Source organism: Eschrichtius robustus, chromosome 1 (genome assembly GCF_028021215.1).
Source record: "Eschrichtius robustus isolate mEscRob2 chromosome 1, mEscRob2.pri, whole genome shotgun sequence".
NCBI classification, from domain to species: Eukaryota; Metazoa; Chordata; class Mammalia; order Artiodactyla; family Eschrichtiidae; genus Eschrichtius; species Eschrichtius robustus.
Genome location: NC_090824.1, coordinates 113,315,835 through 113,337,065, shown reverse-complemented (window position 1 = coordinate 113,337,065; position 21,231 = coordinate 113,315,835). Strand labels below are relative to the sequence as shown.

Genomic DNA, 21,231 nt, shown 5'->3' with positions numbered 1-21,231 from the left:
TTTTTTCACTAGCAGACACATATGTGACAGTGATTGAGCTCTTGTCTGTTGCCTCCAAACCTGCCCTTCTCTACAGAGCTTGGCTATGCAGGGCCAAGGCTCTGCAAGCACATTTCAGCTTTGCCAGCTGCCCCCTGTTAGGGGGCGCCAGAGAAAACCGGGAGCCTGGATAACAAAGAAAAGATTGCTCCTTCCTGTTTGTTTATGGAACTTTTCTGGGGGCTTCCTGTTGACCTGCAGTCTTTCTAAGGGGGCGCAGCAGCAGCAGTAGTCTCTTCCCACAGCAGCTCAGTCCGGTTTGCAGTTTTACCAAGACTTGAAGAGACAGCTTCATTGTACTCCCAAGAGATGTCAGTACCAGCTGGACACTTCTCTTCCTCAGGTATGAGTTTCAGCTCCAAGGGGCCCTGTCTGTAAGTTTGTAAGTTTAATAATAATTTTAACTTTCCCCTTTGTTCCCTCATCTCTAGGGGTGGAAGTTGCTCTCTGAAGTTGCTAATTCTGTGATCCCTTAGGGAGTTCTCCTTGTACTTTTTGTAACCAAATCAACAACTTTAAACCTAATTACAATTTTTAAAAAATATTAAGATCTATCTGTGTAGACAACTGGTATGTTTTCTGTTGCCCAACTTAGACCTGACTGGGTAGTCCAGGAAGCAAATCCTCAAAGATGAGATGTGTAGATTGGTTTGGGTCTGAGCGCCTCACCGATGGGAAACAGGATGCTGGTGGTGCCTCGGCATCATGATGAACCAGATTATCCCCTGTGATTGAGGGCTCAAGCGGCTGCTACACTTGTTAGGCAGTCCTGATGACTAAGGACTGTGGTGTGGGATGGATGCTTCCGAGTGCCCTGGAGCACTTACAGAAAGTCGACAAGCTTAGGTTAGTTTTGGTTTGTTTTTAAACTTTATTGAAGTAGAGTTGATTTACAATGTTGTGTTAATTTCTGCTGTACAGCAAAGTGATTCAGTTATATATTCTTTTTCATATTCTTTTCCATTAGGGTTTGTCACAGGATACTGAATATTGTTCCCTGTGCTATACAGGAGGGCCTTGTCGTTTATCTGTTCTCTATATAATAGTTTGCATCCACTAATCCCAAACTCCCATTCCTTCTCCCCCCACACCCCCTCCCCCTTGGTAACCACAAGTCTGTCCTCTATGTCTGTGAGTCTGTTTCTGTCTTGTAGATAGCTTCCTTTGTGTTGTATTTTAGAGTCCACATATAAGGGATGTGGTATTTGTCTTTCTCTTTATGACTTAACTTCACAGAAGCTTAGGTCTTTAAACGTTCGGCTCAAGTCATGGTCAGAGAACCAGGGAGCACTTGTGACAGCCCTAAAGGAATCTCATATCTTGTAGTCAGAGGGCTGAGGTAGCTGAAAAATCAAATGCATGTAATTGTGTGGTTGCAGAACTACAACATCAACTGAATTCACAGCCTCTTCAAGTCTCTCATGTGAAAGGGTATTGATTGAGAAAGAAACTAGGAATGGGGATCTCTGTTTGGATTCAGATAAAGCTGAAAAACAAATTTTCTAGTCCCTCTGAGCCTGCCTTGCCTGTGAGAAGCAGTCTGCCTTCCTATATCTGAGGGAAAAAAAATTTTTTTAATTGACATATAGTTGATTTACAATATTATATTAGTTTCAGGTGTACAAAATAGTAATTCAAATATTCTTATAAATTATATTCTGTTTAAAGTTATAAAATATTGGCTGTATTCCCTGTGCTATACAATATATCCTTGTGGCTTATTTATTTTATACACAGTACTTTGTACCTCTTAATCTCCTTCCTCTATTTTGTCCCTTCCCCCTTCCCTCTCACCACTGGTAACCACTAGTTTGTTCTCTATATCTGTGAGTCTGTTTGTTTTGTTATATTCACTGGTTTGTTTTATTTTTCAGATTCCACATATAAGTGATAACATACAGTATTTGTCTTTCTCTGACATTTCACTAAGCATAATACCGTGTAGGTCCATCCATGTTGTTGCAAATGGCAGAATTTCATTCTTTTTTTATGGCTGAGTAGTATTTCATTGTACATACATACCACATCTTCTTTATCCATTCATCTGTTGATGGACAGGTTGCTTCCATATCTTGGCTATTGTAGATATTGCTGCTATGAACATTGGGGTGCACATATCTCTTTGAATTAGGGTTTTTGTTTCTTTCAGATATATACCCAGGAGTGAAATTACTGGATCATATGGTAGTTCTATTTTTAGTTTTTTGAGGAACTTCCATACTATTTTCCATAGTGGCTGCACCAATTTACATTCCCACCAACAGCATACAAGGGTTCCCTTTTCTCCATATTCTCCCCAACATTTGCTATTTGTAGACTTTTTGATGGTAGCTATTCTGACAAGTGTGAGGTGATATCTCACTGTGGTTTTGATTTGCATTTCCCTGAATGATTAGTGATGTTGAGCATCTTTTCATGGGCCTGTTGGCCATGTGTATGTCTTTGGAAAAATGTCTATTCTTGTCTTATGCCCATTTCTTAATCAAGTTGTTTGTTTTTTTAATGCTGAGTTGTATGAGCTGTTTATATATTTTGGATATTAACCCCTTATCGGTCCTATCATTTGCAAACATTTTCTCCCATTCAGTAGGTTGTGAAACTAGTCTTCTTGCTTGAAAATGCTGTAATAACATCACTTGGGGCAGTCTGCATTCCCCTCAAGAATCACCCAGCTGAGTGCTGTCTGACCTACTTTTTACCAGCAGACCCATCACTAGGATCTCATCATACTCTGGCAAAGAAAGCACAAACTCTGACTGAAGAAGAAATAACTTACACACCAAAAGAATTGCAAGATTTTGCTATTAAATATGAGCAAAAGCCTGGGGAATGTGTGTGGACGTGGATTCTAAGAATGTGAGATGAAGGAAAAACACTAACTACCTTGGGCCAAATTTACTGATACGGGTGCACTTATATTGATATATTCTGGATTTGATGTGTTAGGACATATAGCTGGACATGGCTCTATACTTGATGGGTTCACCAAAAAAACTCAGTGGTGGCCTTCATTTAATGAAGTTGAGATACCAAAGCTTCCCTGGCTTTGTGCAGAGGGAATTCAAAGACAGGGAGATACGAGTGTCAGAGTAGACATATTTTGTGTGACCTGCATACCATCCCCCACCTTCCCTAACTACACTCCCTGAGAGCGCCAGCTTAAAACAACAAACATTTAATATATCTCACCATTTCTAAGGGTCAGGAGTGGTTTAGCACTGGCTCAGGGTCTCCCACAAGGCTGCAATCAAGATGTTGGCTGAGACTGTATTACTTAAAGGCTTGCCTGGCTGGGGCTGAGGGATCTGTTTCTGAGATGGTTCACTCACGTGGCTCTTGGCAGGAGGCCTCAGTTTGTCACTGCATGAGCCTCTCCACAGCAGTTTGAGTGTCTTCATATCACAGCAGCTGGCTTCCTCCAGAGCAAGTGACCCAAGGGAGAAAGAGCAAGGCAGAAAAGCCACAATGTCATGCAGAGACTTGGAAGTGAGGCTGTATTCTATTGATCACATAGACCAACCATGATACCTGTGGGAGGGGACCACACAAGGGCAGGAATACCAGAGGCAGGGATCCCTGGGATCCACCTTGAAATCTGGCTATCACAGCAGCTTGGCCTTCCACCAACTAACTTTGCTGTTTTCCTTCCCTGTAGACACTCTTGTGAGGCTTCTGAGGGCCAGGCTCAGGGAGTCAGTCTGATCATGGTTTAGTGGAGGTTTGGTTTATGAATCTTGGGAATATGTTGAAGTGATGGGCTAAGAACTGTGTGAAGAACTTCAGTGAGAGAAATTAATACTGTGCATTTTCCCCCCAACGTTGAAGATTATGGTGGGACCATGGATCTGTTTGGAGACATAGATGACATTTCTTCAGAGAGTGACGGGGACAATAAACCACCCATTTCAGGACAGCCTGTTACTGTAAGTACAGTTACAAATCTCAACTGGGCCCATTGTTCAAAGTTAAGAAAAACGTTTCAGAGGCTGATGGGTCATGTAGGGAGAGGACATGGATAATGAATAGCAGTCTGAAACATCTGACGAATGGGTGACTTTCTTAGCTATGTTGGGAATTTCTGGATATTAAAGAGAATAGAAGGAATTGCTCAGAATGAATTTGATGCCAAACTTTAGGGGCTAGACTGTGAGGATGCATAATTTGAAAACCTTTGATTTAAAAGTTCTTATGTAAACCTGTGCCAAGAAGTGTGTACTATTTGACATTCTTCTCTGATTTTAATAGTTACCTAGCATTGAGGGGTTGCATAATTTCACACACCTGTTGCTAAATATCTTATGCAAACTAGATAGGTCAACATTTTTTCTGGTACTGCAGGCTAACAGGTCTTGTTTTGCATGGTGGTTTTTTTGGGGGGGTGGGGAGAGGATGAAATTTTAAGGAGAGGCCCGGAGGGGTTGCCAACTGCTTTATCTCTGAAGGGGTGTCCAAGTTTACTTCTGGTCACACCTGCATCTGCCTAGTGCAGAAGGAGAGCTAGAGCATTTCTAATGTCAACTCAGGCTCTCACATTCTGATTCTCTCTTAGGATGGACGTGGAGTGCCTCAGGACCAGCAGGAGGAAGAGCCAATATCTGAAACCAAAATAGAAGTAGAAATTCCCAGCATCAACTCTGATTTAGGAAATGAATTGTACTTTGTTAAACTACCCAAATTTCTCAGCATAGAACCCAAGTAAGAGGACTGATTAAAGTTTTTTTTTTCCCCAAGATATTGAGTAAAAATATGTGGAATGTAAATGTTTTTCTCATTTATAATGAGTTGGTTAATCACAGAGGTGGGAGATTTCTCATGTAACTCTGAAAAAATAAATTTAGAATGTGCTGTGGTAGAAAACGATGAATTACTGGTGTGAGAAAGTTTTAATGCTAATAATTCTTCTAGCATTTTGGCACTTTCTTATAAATGAACAGACATAGCTGATGAAGGTATTTTTCACTATCATAAAGCTGAAAAATTGGAAAATGAGAGTGAGAAAGTTTGCTAGAGAAATCACAAATGTTCAATGCAAAAGCCTTTGTGAATCTAGAAACGACCACAATTTTAGACAACAAAATAGTGTTGATGGGTATTATTCACGATGGTGCACTATTGCAAGCTCTTATGCAATTAAACATGACACTTTTCTTAAAAAATATGAAAAGATAGATCATGTGTCACCTATACTTTAGAGGGCATATGTTACTGAACAAAAATATAATTTAAAAACTTTGAACTGTAAGTCACATTTGGATTTTATTTCAGGTAATATGTTTTAAAATCAAATTTCAAGAAAGTACAGTAATTTGCCTACTTTTTGAAGTTTTACATGAAGTTATTTGTCTACTGTGATTTTTTTAACATATTAGTGCATGTTGTAAAGATTATTATTTTATACATTAATTATATTCAATACTAAAGATGGCTAATACTACATTTAAAAACACCTTTTAGGCCTTTTCATCCTCAGTATTATGAAGATGAATTTGAAGATGAGGAAGTGCTTGATGAAGAAGATAGAACCAGGTTAAAATTAAAGGTACCATTTCACACTTTATTCCTGTGTTTTGGTTTTTTGTTTTTTTTTTGAGTTTTTCCTTTTATAAAGTAAAACACAGGGGTAACAATTTGAGACCAGCTTATAAAATGATCTTTATGTTTATTGTCATAAACAATCAACAAATAACTGCTTAGAACAAGGAATTAAATATCTTTTCAGAACATTTTTAGAGGGGAAGGTATATATCCTTTTTAAAAAAATCCATGTAGAATTGTCACTTTTTTAACCTTTCTTTTGCAGTTGTAATTTTTCGACAGAAGTAAAGATAAAAATTCTTGAAAATTGTTAGCTATTTCCTTCAGGATAAATAATAATGTAGCTAGGTATACAGAACTGCCTCCACATTTTATTGTGGATAGATCCAAGCAGCTTCCCACAATAAGAGTATCTCAGACTCTTTATGGCAATTCAGATTATGCACAGAAAATAGGCCTTGTCATTAGGTGGTCCAGCTCGAGAAGGCCTGGATGGCAGAACCCTACCATTGCTCTCACAGGGATGGCGTTGCCTTTAACCGGGTTTTGAATGAGCTTCTGCCAGAGGCCGCAGTGGTAGCCATGGCGGGATCCATTTTTATGCTACTTTTGTAATTTGGAGTTCCCCACAATAAGGATAGGGTAAAGCAAAAGTCTCAGGTTTTAATCTGTTGTTTATTACTTAATTGTATATTCTTTTTTTTTTTTTTTAATTAATACTCAGAGCTTCCCTGTCTTACTAGGCGAATGGGTCCTTTTTTAGTCCTTCTTTCTCTGGGTTCATAGCCTTCAAGTTGGGCTGCAATAGACAGAGATCTCAGTTGTAACCCCCTACCTCATATGGCCCCAAAGATTTTGCTTCCACTGCCATGAACTGGAGCTCAGAGAAGATTAAAACAAAATGTCTGGTGATTTCAACCAGTATCTCTAGGTATCCGTAGCAGGAAGGTTTCCATGTTACCTAATCAACTATTTTGTGGTGAGCTTATTCTCTTACCATCTGTGAATTCTTGGCACATGATTATAAGTCACTTGAGGAAAAAAGAACATGCAGTTAGTAACGCTGGTTTTCTAATGCCTTTGTGTTTTGAAATAGATAGAAAATACTATACGATGGAGGATACGCCGGGACAAAGAAGGAAATGAAATTAAAGAAAGCAATGCTCGGATAGTCAAGTGGTCCGATGGAAGGTGAGCATAAATGCCTGAAGAGTATGGAAATACCCAGAGGGAGGCCTGGGATGAATGAAGTTTTCTGTGTAGGACCGTATTTTGGGATCATCTTTTATTAAAGAATTAACAAGATCTAGGCCTCTGGCATTACCTGGGAAACGTGGGAGAAATAAATAAGGTTAAGATCACAGTGCAGCACTGGGATACTCTAGTCATAGACCCAAGATGTGATCAAATTCACAGTATCTACCTTATTGAGATGAAAGCCTAATCTTAGCGCCCATTTGTGATTATTGGACATTATAAATTGGTATGTTTAAAAAAATGGTTTCTATTTTACTAATGAAATGGTAGACATTGGGAAAATGATAAAAACAATTATACTTGAAGTTGAAAGGAAGATGGATTTTATGACCTTTTACTTTGAAAGGTTAGGTTAGTTGTTTCCAGTATATTTTCTTTGTTTTTCTTATGAATTCAGTATGGGGACAGGATCTTGCAGTTCCACAGCATTTTAAGAACAGCTAACAGGGTAGAATGGAAGCTGTAGGATTTGTTAAATATCCACACTAATAACTGAACTATTTCTTGTTTCCAGCCTGTCCCTGCATTTAGGCAATGAGGTGTTTGATGTTTACAAGGCCCCGATGCAGGGCAATCACAACCACCTGTTCATTAGGGAAGACACTGGTCTGCAGGGACAAGCCATCTTTAAGTCCAAACTCACTTTCAGGTAACTATTCATAGTGACCTACAGCTACTTGGCAGTTAAAGAGCAACAGGGCAGAGAGGTTGGCTGTGCACAAAGCCCGCCTCAGTCCTGATTGACCTGATTTTGAGGTACAGCTCACCAAGGTCCATGGTCTGGTTCCCATGCTATTTTTCACCTTTGCAACAAGTTGCTGTCCCTCAGGGAGCCAGTTCACGCTATGGAAACCAACATGAGCCCGCCGTACAAACCAGAAGACCGGTTATTAACTCACATTGATTGACGCACCTGGTAAGAGGCCTGGACTGTCTGTGCTGCTCTGCTGGTCAGCGTGTCCCTTCCCTTCAGGGACGTTTACCTGGGAAGCCTGCCGATCGCGAGCATGCTCTTGGTGTGCGCATGCGCCAGAGGAAAGGGCTGCCGCAGGGGCTGGTGTGTCATTGTCCGCAGCTGTGTTTGCTGTTGGTATGATTGCCTCCAAATATTCTTTGTAAACAGTGAGACGTTTTTGTCTGTTTCCTGCAGACCTCAGGCTACAGACTATGCCACACATAGAAAGATGACCCTGCCACTTGCTAATAGATGCTCGAGGACACAGAAGATTAGAATCTTACCAATAGCTGGTCGTGATCCTGAATGCCAGCGCAGAGAGATGATTAAGGTATGTTGGCTGAGATTTATCCTGGGATTGTTTGGGGTATTAAGAACTGTGCTTTCCAGAATGTTAATTCATCATTTCTTATTGTCACAGCCGTTTTATTTCTTGTGGTTATCAGGGAGCCTGCTTAACCTTCTAAGCATATGATTAACCACAGTAATTGTCATAGTCAATGGCTGATGGTGAGATACAGCAATCCGGACCCTCAGGTGTTCTCTCTCCAATCTATGAGATTTCAGAGGGAAACTAGTAATTTAAAAATATAACCCAGGGGCTTCCCTGGTGGCGCAGTGGTTGGGAATCTGCCTGCCAATGCAGGGGACACGGGTTCGAGCCCTGGTCTGGGAAGATCCCACATGCCGCGGAGCAAATGGGCCCGTGAGCCACAATTACTGAGCCTGCGCGTCTGGAGCCTGTGCTCCGCAACAAGAGAGGCCGCGATAGTGAGAGGCCCGCGCACCGTGATGAAGAGTGGCCCATGCTTGCCACAACTGGAGAAAGCCCTCGCACAGAAACGAAGATCCAACACAGCCATTAATAAAAATAAAATAAAGCACACCTAGTATAGTGTAATTTAAAAAAATAAAAAATAAAAAAAATAAAAATAAAAATATAACCCGGGCTTCCCTGGTGGCACAGTGGTTAAGAATCTGCCTGCCAGTGTAGGGGACACGGGTTCGATCCCTGGTCCGGGAAGATCCCACATGCCACAGAGCAAGTAAACCTGTGGGCCACAACTACTGAGCCTGCGCTCTAGAGCCCGCGAGCCACAACTACTGAAGCCCACGCTCCTAGAGCCCGTGCTGTGCAACAAGAGAAGCCACCGCAATGAGAAGCCCACGCACCGCAACGAAGAATAGCCCCTGCTCGCCACAACTAGAGAAAGCCCGCGTGCAGCAACGAACACCCAATGTAGTCAAAAATAAATTAATTAAAAAAAATCTTTATATAAAAATATAACCCTTGATGTATATCATTAAACTGTGTTAGCCAGATAGGAGGTAATGTGGGAAGGTCAAGAGGACATTCCTGACTCAGTTGACACTGGCTCTGCCTAGTGAACCCCAATGTGTAGAAGCCAGGCAGATGGAAGGGAATGAAGGCTCTGCTTTGGGGCTCAGGGACCCTCCCCACCAGAACCTCCCCATCCTGCCATCAGGAGCTCTGGGTTGAGGGCCCCAGACTGGAATATCTGGGCACCATGGTAGTTTGGTGGAGCCTGGGCAAGTCAGACGTCTGTCTCAGGGGTGAAGAGAACCCACCTCCCTCAGGCATCCACTGGACATGAACAAGGTTCCTCAGGCTGGTCGCCACACTCTGGGCTCTGCCTGGCAGCACAGGGGACGCTGCAGCTCCCTAGGCTGTGCCGGTGCCTGTTCTGATGGGGCGGTTGGTGTGAGGGAGGGAGCCTTTGCCTCTTCACCCTGTGTTGTCTTCACGCCTTCGAACTGAACAAGATAATGACCATGTGTGGTAACAGAGGTGTAAAATGGAGAGAACTGTACCCTGAGGACACAGGAACTGGTGTTATCGTGGGCGAGGCATTTACCTGTTCTTTACAGTAAAGTAGTTTCAAGGGGGCACTAAGTGAGTTCATTTTTTTTTTAAAGTTCAGTAATTTATTTGCTTCTTTACAGAAAGAAGAAGAACGTTTGAGGGCTTCTACTCACCGGGAGACCATCCATCTGCGGGAAAAGCAGAACCAGCGGGGGCCAAATGCCCTCTACCAGGGCCCCAGCAGTGATGAGGAGGGTGAAGCCAGCAAGAGCCATGGCCGAGGGCAACACCGAGGTGAGTCGGGAGAGGAGGTCACAGTTCATCATCTCAGGTCCATGGGAGCGATTATGCTCTGGTGGGCTCTTACTGTCTTGCTGTTATTCACTTAGGACAACAGTACAAAGGCCTTTTATTTTGTTTTCCCTAGGACCACTTTCCCACACAAAAGCTTGGCTGGGAAAATAAGGCACCCCCATAATAAAGAAAATCAGTCAAATAATTTTTGTCCTTATGGAGGAAAATGTGTAACAGGCAGTTCTCCTGCTTGTATAGGGACCCAGTGTTTAAACTTTGTAGTTTTAAAAAATGTGGGGCTTCCCTGGTGGTGCAATGGTTAAGAATCTGCCTGCCAATGTAGGGGACATGGGTTTGAGCCCTGGTCCGGAAAGATTCCACATGCTGCGGAGCAACTAAGCTCGTGAGCCACAACTACTGAGCCTGCACTCTAGAGCTTGTGAGCCACAACTACTGAGCCCGCACGCCACAACTACTGAAGCCCGTGTGCCTAGAGCCCATGCTCCACAACAAGAGAAGCCACCACAATGAGAAGCCCGTGCACCACAACGAAGAGTAGCCCCCGCTCGCCACAACTAGAGGAAGCCCGCTCGCAGCTACGAAGACCCAACGCAGCCAAAAATAAAAAATATATAAAATAAATTTTTTTTAAAAATGTGTGCATGAAGCCCCTCGGGTATTTAAAAATGATCAGACAATCTCTCCGAGGGAAAAAAACCTCTCCAATCTAAGTCATTTAAGCATGTTTGAAAGCAATACATACTTCTTCATGAAAACTTTAAAAAATTGTTGGCTCCTCAAGGGAAATATATGGTGGGAAGTAGCAATATTCAAGAGTAGAAAAATTCAGGAATAAATGGGTCTTCATCTTTGAAGGTCAATCCCATATCTAAAGTCCCTTTGCTTTCAGAGGAAAGGGCCAGAACCTATTCTTCAGAGAGTGATGAGGGACCAGATGAAGATAAGGCTCAAAGATCGCCGAGAGCAAAGAAACTCACCAGTGATGGGGTAAAACCAAATTTATTCAATCTGAAGGGGTTTGCCCTGTAGCCACAAGTCAACTCCTGGAATGAAGAGGAGCTCACAGCCCTGGAGCACAGACAGATGTCTACACACCTCCCTGTAACTCAGTGAGATGAATGCAGTAATAAGCCTAGACGTGGCCCAGAGGAGGGCCTGACACCTGTGCGCGTTGGGAGACTGCCCAGAGCAGGCGCTGTCTTGCTGGGTGCTGAAGGAAGAGTGTTAGGGTGGGCATGCCAGAGGACGGAGAGGCCTGTGAGAAAAGACACATGGCTGAGACACCAGGGCTCGACCAGAGAATTAGAAGTAGCTGAGTGCAGTAGAGCAAGGGGCCTCTCACCTTCATCATGGGTATGATGATAGTGGAGGGCTAGTTCCTTTCCATGTTGCTAAAATTATTTTCCTTTAATTATTTCCTTTCCCACTTATAAGAGCACAAGTGCAAAGAAAATTTAAGTCTTAATTACACCAGCAAATCACTATGTTGTTGCCATTGTGCCGTATTCATTCATCCAGTGTTTTCTGAACACTTAACATGCTCCACTATGGGTTTGGAGTTACAGATCAGAGGAAACATCTCAGTGATAGAAATCAGCCTTACTGTGTAATGGAAGCACTAATTTTTCATGTGAAAAAAATATATTTAAAACTTGGAAAGCATACTGAAAAAGCATAAAACACAAGCAGTCCTTTTTAAAAAATTGACAGGCTTTAAAATACTGAATTTTAGATGGAGAAAGTGAAGTACTGAGGAAGCAGAGGTACATATTTCAAGTAATAATGAGCAGAATCCCCGTCAGGATAGAGTGAGGTGTCCCTGAGCCCTGACTGCTGCCCAGGGAAGCCCGGGCTCCCCTTGTCTGACCTGTAGAGACAGTGTTTGTGGACAAGGTCGCCACTGGTGGGTAGGGTTCTAACATGAAGGGCTAGCTCCCGCATCAGCTCAGAACTACTTAAGACAAAATTTCCAGAAACGTTCAGTATTAAATTTTACACCTTCTCTCTCATATCTGTTCAGGAGGTGAACCCTCCAGAAAGAGGAAAGCAGGCGGCGAAGAAGAAGAGGATGACTGAAGCATGAAACGCGTGCTTGCTGTAAGTATGGTTTTCAACTGTTTTAAAACAATGATGAAATGACTTGTTTTGATTGAAGGGAGGAATTGAGTTGCTTTTGCATAATCCTAGTTGTGGTTTAAAAATGTTCAGAAGCGAGTCTGTGACTTTAGAAAATACATTCTTCCCAAATGAGAAGTTTATTTTGGTAACTGTTTGCTCTGGGTCTTGGGTCTCCTTGTCCGAGCAGGTACAGCAAAGGAGGGCTCGCTGGAGACTCGGTGCTTTGCCAAGTGCTGCATGGGCCTTACCGGTTCTAATCCTCAGAACAACTCAAAGGGCAGCTGCTGTTATTCTCATTTTACAGACATGGAAGCTGAGTTAGAACTTAAGACCTCTGTCCAAAGCTTTTTCTTAAGTTAAAAACAAAAACAAAAACATTTTTGAGACAAGGGTCAGGAACTTATGTGCACAGCAGTCACACTGCTGAGCAGATACATTAGTGACCTTATGGAGAAAGACACCCAAAATACCTGAGAGAAATGGTCACCAAAAGGTTTAGAGAAAAAAGAGCAGTGGGACACAAGACACTAGATTTGACTTCTAGCTTTGTGACTAGTGCAGTAGCTGGAACATAATAGGTGCATAAAAAGTATTTATTGAATGAACAAACCAGTGATATTATCTTGGGGAAGTTATTCAACTTCTCTGAAGTTAGTTTGCTCAACTTGGTGGGGTTTGGACTTGACCATGTAAATTCTTCATGATTTAATGTTTATATTCCTCTACCTCTGAGAGTTGAATACTAATTAGATACGTTTTTTTAGAAGTCTTTTGTTAAATAGAAATGGTCAAAGAAAACGAAATGGCCCATCATCTTACCACGCAGAAAACCTGGATATACATTATATTTCCCTCCCTTTTATATTTTTAAAGTATAATTTCATAGTTGTGTAGTAAACACAGACATAATTAGCACCCGCTCCAGAAAGGCCATTTAGAGACTCATCCAGAATGCTGAGAGGTACTAGCACAGTTCAGTCATAAAGTCGGCTATTCTTTTTTTTTTTTTTTTTTAATTTTATTGAAGTAAAGTTGATATACAATGTTGTGTTAATTTCTTCTGTACAGCAAAGTGACTCACTTATACATATGTATATATATACTTCTTCACATTCTTTTCCATTATGGTTTGTCACAGGATATTGAATATAATTCCCTGTGCTACACAGTAGGATCTTGTTTTTTATCCATCCTATATATAATAGTTTGCCTCTGCTAATCCCAAACTCCCATTCCTTCCCTTTCCTATCCCTCCAAACCCCTTGGCAACCTCAAGTCTGTTGAGCGGCAAATGGCATTATTTCATTCTTCCTGATGGCTGAGTAATACTCCATTGTATATCTTCTTTATCCATTCATTCATTTAGGTTTTTCCATGTCTTGGCTATTGTGAATAGCGCTGCTATGAACATAGGGGTGCATGTATCTTTTCGAATTAGTTTCATCTGGGTATATGCCCAGGAGTGAGATTGCTGGATCATACATCAACTCTATTTTTAGTTTTTTGAGGAAACTCCATACTGTTTTCCATAGTGGCTGTACCAATTTACATTCCCACCAACAGTGTAGGAGGGTTCCCTTTTCTCCACACCCTTTCCAGCATTTGTTGTTTGTAGACTTTTTAATGATGGCCATTCTGACTGGTGTAATGTGGTACCTCACTGTAGTTTGGATTTGCATTTCTCTAATAATTAGTGATGTTGAGCATCTTTTCATGTGCCTATTGGCCATCTGTATGTTTTCTTTGGAGAAATGTCTATTTAGGTCTTCTGCCCACTTTTCGATTGGGTTGTGTTTTTTTTTGTTGTTGTTGTTGAGTTGTATGAGCTGTTTGTATATTTTGGAAATTAAGCCCTTGTTGGTCACATCATTTGCAAACATTTTCTCCCAGCCCATAGTCTTTTTGTTTTGTTTATGGTTTCCTTTTCTGTGCAAAAGCTTTAAGTTTGATTAGGTCCCATTTGTCTATTTTTGTTTTTAATTTCTGTTGCCCTGGGAGCCTGACCTAAGAAAACATTGGTATGATTTATGTCAGAGAATGTTTTGCCTGTGATCTCTTCTAGGAGTTTTATGGTGTCATATCTCATGTTTAAGTCTTTAAGCCATTTTGAGTTTATTTTTGTGCATGGTGTGAGGGTGTGTTTTAACTTCATTGATTTACATGCAGCTGTCCAACTTTCCCAGAACCACTTGTTGAAGAGACCATCTTTTTCCCATTTTATATTCTTGCCTATTTTGTCAAAGACTAATTGACCATAGGTGTGTAGGTTTTTTTCTGGGCTCTCTATTCTGTTCCACTGATATGTATGTCTGTTTTTGTGCCAGTACCACACTGTTTTGATTACTGTAGCTTTGTAGTATTGCCTGAAGCCTGGGAGGGTTATGCCTCCTGCTTTGTTCTTTCCCCTCAGGACTGCTTTGGCAATTATGGGTCTTTTATGGTTTCATATAAATTTCAGGATTATTTGTTCTAGTTCTGTGAAAAATGTCATGGGTAATTTGAAAGGGATCACATTAAACCTGTAGATTAGGTCAGCTGTTCTTTATAGGGGCTGGCCTTGAGGCTCTGCTACTTCAGCAACAGGACTGGGGCAGGGCAGTTGGGCTGAGCCTAGAGGCCCTCAACCCTCATAGACATGGTGGAAAGCTTAATATTTGAAGGCCAAAAGATATTTGGGGATTTTGGACCCTCCCATTGTTTGGTGCTTGGAGCAGGGTGCCACTGGGCTGAGCATGAGGGCACTGTCTCCCCACAGCCACAGCTCCTGGCACCACGTCCACTCAGACCCACGGGAGCTGGAGTTACCTGACAACCCAAGCACCCGAGCCTCCAACAGGCATCAAGGCTTCCCGTATGTGAACATAAGCCAGACAGCCATCCTCAGAAGGCCAGCCAACACTAAAGATTCAAGGGGAATTTCGTTATTCCTTAAGTTTCAAAATTCAATTATTTGATGTTTATCCCTAAAAGTTTCCTCAAACCCATTACACGTTGCGCTGATTTTCTCTTTTGGTTGGTGGATATAGGTGACTGATGAGAGATGTCTTTGTTTTACTGCAAAAATAATCTCTAGTTTAATAGCTGGATTGGCTCCCATCAGGCCCAGAACGCACTGTATCATAGGTCCCTGTTTCTTCTTATTTGTCAACTCAGTTTTTTTTTAAAAACTCAATTTGATTTTATGGACAGAAGAGACGGAGTACTGATGGTATGAGATTGAACCATATGAACTTACTATCTTTATGGGTATAAATGGTCACGTATTGACAGTTTTATATGGTTTAACTTAATAGGGTAGGAAAGAAAAACTCAGGGAAATTAATAAACTTGTTCTTAAGAGGTGTGTAAGGAATGAACTTTAGAACATAGGCACTAAATGGATTTTCCAAAAAGTCCAAGTCTACAGTATATTTCATAAACTTTAGTGAAATTATTTATTCCAATATGAAGTGGTAAATTCTAAATGCCTACAGTCCATATTTTTCAAAAGAACCTTCACTGTGCTATTATGAGCCAATAATAATAATATTAATATTTTGTAATATTTAAGTATCAGTATAATAAAATTCAGTTTTTATATTTATAAAAATTGAAAAAGTAAAGCATTTATAGCATTTTGGTATTTTAGAGTTAAAAAATGTATTTAAATGCCCAATTTCATGTGACAAAGAATGATGCACTGTTATAAAGGTAATTTTCAAGCTTTTAAACATAACTAAAACCAAATATAATTCATCCAAAAGACTGAAAAAAAATGTGGGCATTTATTCAAAATTACAGAGGTTTTTATGCTACGTGTGTGTGTAAATGCACATGTATGCATGCAATTTTTTTTCACAATTTTTTTACAATTCTTAAGCAGACAAATCTAAAAAGTTTAAACAACTGAATCAAAGACTTTTCTTTTGTGAGTTAAGGTAAAATTTAAACTCCTAAAAATTGCTATACATAGCCACCAAGAAGCACCCAGAATTTGTTCTTAAACCTTACTATATGAGTGGACTACAATATCTGACAGAAAAATTTTAGGCCTATTAATTGCTTTGCAGCACTTAAAACATACTGATAGCCTGTAGAAAAGGGAGTTAAGCCTCACATATGCAGACTCCAAGGGAGTTTATCTTAAAAGTGTACGAACTTGAACAACGCTAACAAAACATGGCTGGTGGTGTTTCACGGTGTTACAGTCTATTCTTATCTAGCCACTAGAGCAGATGTCCTAAGTAAAAGTCTTTATATGTCAATGAAGGCTGTCTAAAATACTTGGTAATGGTTTACAAGATTGGCTCCTCTGAATGATCAGACTGCAGGTTAGAGTTCAGCATTAACAAACTGTTATAAATGTTTTATTATAAAAAAATTTCCAATTTTTTCAGTTTTTATAGGGAAAGACTTATGGAACTAAATTATAATGCCGAAAAATCAATATGACATAAGAAAGAATGACCACATTAAAATGACATAATATAAAAATCTTTGCTTATTGTAAATACAATTTTCTCAATTTAAAAATTTGTGAAGAATTCCTTTGACTGAGAAGTAGCTAGAAACATTAATGTTCAGTGGGAGCTGATGGAAAAGATGGTTCTATAGATGTTTAGACTGAAGAAGTCACGCCCCTTGATAGGAGGTGCTCTGACACATCCAATTTGTTTGGTTCTTGTGGGTGCCATGTCTTTAGTTAATACTGTTCGAAAATGGAGTGGTCTTGAGCGCATTATGCTAAATGAAATAAGTCAGAGAGAAAGACAAATAAATACTGTATGATCTCACGTATCAGAATCTAAAAAAACTAAATTCATAGATACAGCAAGCAGAGTGGTGGTTGCCAGAGGTGGGGCATGGGGAGTGGGTGAAATGTGTGAAGGTGGTCAAATGGTACAAACTTCCAGTTATAAGAAAAAGTCCTACGACTGTAATGTACAGCATAGTTATGACAGTTAATAATACTGTATTACATATTTGAAAGTTGCTAAGAGAATAGATCTTAAAAGTTCTCATCACAAGGAAAAGCATTTTTTAAAACTACATGAGGTGATAGATGTTAACTAAACTTATTGTGGTAATCATTTTGCAGTATGTGCATATATCGAATCATTATGTTGTACACCTTAAACTAATACAATGTTATATGTCAATTATCTCAATAAAACTAGAAAAACAATTTTTTAAGTGAAGTGGCATTTGAAATGAAGAGCAAAACTGGACATTACCGAACTTACAGAGAACGGAAATTGCTATGGATTCTAGAAAAACAATGATCCTTGTATCTGCTGGGAGGTAACAGTGATTCCTGATTTTATAAGGAAAAAGTGAGGCAGTCCTGGGACCACAGAGCGAAAATTTAAAGATTTTATGAAACCTCATGAATTATTTAATCTTATTTTAATGGTAGCAAGGGTTAAATATAATGTACAATAGAACATGACTAACATTTTATCAAAACATTTTTTCTTTTATAATTTTCAGTATACCATGGACTCCCCTTTTTAAATGAAAAAATATCAGATGCTGTCAACGGAAAAACAATATACAAAGCTCTATACATGTAACTTTTCCAGAGGACAACTACTGCACAAAGCAAGTATGTGGATTATTTCATTCAAATAACGAGAATCTGCAATTTAACAATCAAGATATAATTCTCCTTAAAATCTCCAACAATCTGCTAATTTTTTAAACACAAAATGTTTATTTGGTCTTTTAAACGACAGGCACCACACCCTTAGAAAATGTATTTCACCTATGAATTAGACTTCTACTAGGCTTTAGCTACAAGTATACAGCACCAAAATCCATTTTAATAATATCAATATTATTAATATTGATTTTTTAATACATACAATTTCATGTAGACAAACTGGAAAAATTAGAACTTCCAATATGAATATAAAATTGTATAAAATGGGAAATTAGAAGCTTTTTAAAAAACAGCAATTTAAAAATGCAAAGAATAGTCTTTGCTTAGATAACCAGATAAGTTTATATTGGTTACACTACAAAAACTTAAAGTCTTAGAAAATCTTTGGTTTAAAAATCAAGAGTATTTCACAACTCCAATCTGTTATAAAAAAATTTAGAGAAATACAGAAATACTGAAAGTTACTAAAAGGGTAAGAGGTGCCAGATTCTTAAAGATCAAAGTAAACATCAGTTTTCTCCCTTGTAATTACAATTCTTGAAAGAGTTTCTGCATTTAATCAGATGAATGTTCACCCTTATCTATTAAGAAATCTTTTCTTCAATTATATAATGAACTATTGCAGCTCAGAACTGGAATGGTACAAGGAAAACACTCAACTTCTTCATACTTCGATAAATAATAAGTGGAAAAGATATTGCCCCAAGTGTAACACACAATTTTAGGTGGGGCCCACCTACCTATATTTAAAAACAAACTTTGGGGAGGAAAGGGTAACATACTTAGCAATTTACTGACTGACTTACAGGGCAGGGCAAGCAAGGAAGCCTTGCTAAAAGTGTACTGGTAGCTCTGTACAGCTGCTCCATGCCGACTCCCCACCCTGCTGGAACTGTGCAGTCTCTAAAACCAAGTGCATTTCCAAAGTCATTTATGAAAGGAAAGAGGGAGAGAGCGAGCGAGAGTGAGCTTGACTTGCTAACTTGGAAAAACCTCCAGCACCCTGTAACTGAAAGGGAATAGCAGTACAGTGCAAAGTCAATCTTTGGCCCCTTTCAAACAATGGATAGTGATTCCAAAAAAACACACACTCAATCCTCATGAGGAAAGCTTTTGCCTGTTAAGAAGGCTTATTACTGTAGCACGCAAGGAGCTGCCTAGCTCATTAGATAAACTGTCCAACCCAAGACAAAGGAGCAGACATTTTATAATTCAATTTCAAGAAGTTTAAAAAAATTAACAATAGACCTCTCCCCTATTCTGGAAGGAGATTCCTCCTTTAGAAAAATCTCCCTGTAAGTGATACACCCAGGCCTGAATTGTCGAGGCCAGGACTGCTCAGACTCCTTTGCCCCTGTCGTCTGCAGCTGTATCGCCTCTGCCATCTCCTGCTCCGGGGCTGCCCTGAAATAAGACATGAATGCAGGCCCAAATTGTCTATCATACTATTGGATCTGGAGTAGTCTTCCCACCACAGGACCACCGTTTAACTGTTCACCTTAATACTTTGAATGATAGGAAGACAACTTGTGTTATGAGAAATTGCTTTTATACAACGTAGACCAAAAAGTACAAGATGAAAGGAAACAGATAATTGCTTTTATACAACGTAGACCAAAAAGTACAAGATGAAAGGAAACAGATTTATCAAGAACAGCCATTTTCCTTATTGGTTGGGAAAATCTGTAGTGAGTGGTGATTATATACCATTCAGACAATTCTGTGTTGCATATAGGAACGTCTCACTATCCTGTGCAGCTCCTTAATTTATACCCAGGCCAGTTTCTAATTTACCGTCAGTAACCATCAATTTAAGGGACTGTTTTGCATGCTCCTCTGACTTAAGCTCCACCATTTATTAACTTTGATTTCATGTGTTTGTTTAACAACAGCTTTCTTTTTTCTTTTACCCTAAATAACTGAGAGTTGGCTGTATGCCTTTTACAGGGAAGAAAAAATAGCTTTCCTACTCAGATGCTTTTTTTTTACTATGAGCTTTCACAAAAATTTAACAATGCCCACATTATTACAATGAAAAACGGTAATGAATTTAGACCTAACTATACTTTTAAACAAAGTGTGTAACCTGGCCAAGCTGATGACTTTGTTGAAAAAAACTGTAGGTGTTGCTGAGACACCTTGGACAGGTGCAGTGCCGTGGAATGCACAGGAGACGACTGCTTCCTCTCTCCTAGAGCTCTGCTTTGACTCCAAAACAGATGACCAGGTTTTGAGTCATCTGTTTTAAAATGCTGGCATTTCGCTTTCTTGATAGAAGCAAAAAGCATACTCTTGCCAAGTTCATGTGTTATGAAACTTGGAAAAGTCTGCTTGCCATGGAATAAGGAAAGCTTTGAAGTTCCTTGTACCTAAGAGGTGCAACAACAATTCTGACATCAGCAATGTCCCTTTTTGACTTAAAAAAAGATTGGTCCTTAGAATGTTCATATTATTCTACATAAATGACTTCCTAAACTTTTTTATAATTGTATTTTTTTAACCCAAGACTCATCATAAACCATTTAATTAAGCTAAATTTAGCAGAAAGTAGAAATAATGCTTTAGAATACAAAATATCACCTACTAGTGATTTACAATTTGAAACTGGTAAAAACTTAAACTAGGTAAAAGATACATGTAGTTAAAAAAAAAAAAGAATTTCCAGTCTTTTCCCTTCTCCCGAGGAAAATTTTACATCTGATATCACAACACGGGCCCTTGGCAAACTTTCGAAGTCTTCCACAGATTATATGTTGGCAGACTTACTGGTGGTCTCCTTCAACTCGTCTCTTGCGAACTATGAGAAAAATGTTAGAAATCCCTGTTAGTTTGTACAATGTTAATTTGCTTGTGACAAGTTTCTGTGTGATCCAGTTAGAGTTGTACAAAAATGAATTGTCCATTTGCAGTTCAGACGGCCATTAAAATAAAAAACTCACATCCTTCACCATGGTTACTTACTTACCTGTTAAGAACTGAGGGGCTAAGCTCAGCTGCGCTTACACAGCAGTAACATTAGAAATCTACAACAGAATGGTCAGCAGTCACCTTCAAGTCACTGTGCCTGTCTCATTTGTGTATTAAAATTTATACCTCCATTAAAAAATGATTAATAACTTACTGTATTAAATTTTGAAATGACATTCAGGCAGCTGGGATTAGAAAGTATTAAACGTAACTATTTGCATGCTCTTCTGGTTATTTCCTCAGTTTGTGCAAGAACATATACCAAAAATAGTATTATCAGTTTCAAAGGTAAGTGACTTGCCGCTACTGCTCTCCAAATTTTCCTTCGCTTATCTCCTACAAAATGAGCCAGTTCAGGGCTCTGAGAAGACAACAAATGCAAAGTAATGAAGATCTTAGACCCTGGTAATGTGGTGATGTCACACCTGGCTACCATAAACTTGGGCAGCCACAGTGGTTGGTCAACTAGTCCAGTTAATGGAGTAAACAAAGGTGCACATCTGAGGACCCCCAGCCTCCTCCCGGGCTGCTGACCCTGAGCCACTTGGCTGTGCTCACTAGCAGCAGGGCAAAGTCTTC

At 39.8% G+C, this 21,231-nt stretch overlaps 2 protein-coding genes across 3 annotated transcripts in view; one reads left to right on the top strand and one right to left on the bottom strand.

The window, feature by feature from the left end:
• The first annotated feature begins 309 nt into the window (after nt 1-309).
• On the top strand, nt 310-17,573 carry LOC137762484 (RNA polymerase-associated protein LEO1-like). The gene is made up of 11 exons (XM_068540508.1): nt 310-382; nt 3,865-3,962; nt 4,589-4,734; nt 5,494-5,578; nt 6,671-6,765; nt 7,346-7,480; nt 7,982-8,117; nt 9,752-9,905; nt 10,816-10,913; nt 11,947-12,023; nt 17,514-17,573. The coding sequence occupies exons 1-10, from the start codon at nt 349-351 to the stop codon at nt 12,007-12,009; spliced, it is 1,044 nt and encodes a 347-aa protein (XP_068396609.1). The 5' UTR covers nt 310-348; the 3' UTR covers nt 12,010-12,023; nt 17,514-17,573.
• TMOD3 (tropomodulin 3) overlaps nt 17,413-21,231 on the bottom strand; it is a 92,013-nt gene continuing 88,194 nt past the window's right edge. For both annotated transcript variants that reach the window (XM_068551691.1, XM_068551701.1), the window contains one exon: nt 17,413-20,482. In XM_068551691.1, coding sequence (XP_068407792.1) covers nt 20,448-20,482 — 35 coding nt within the window. In that variant the 3' untranslated portion in view covers nt 17,413-20,447. The remainder of the gene's footprint in view (nt 20,483-21,231) is intronic.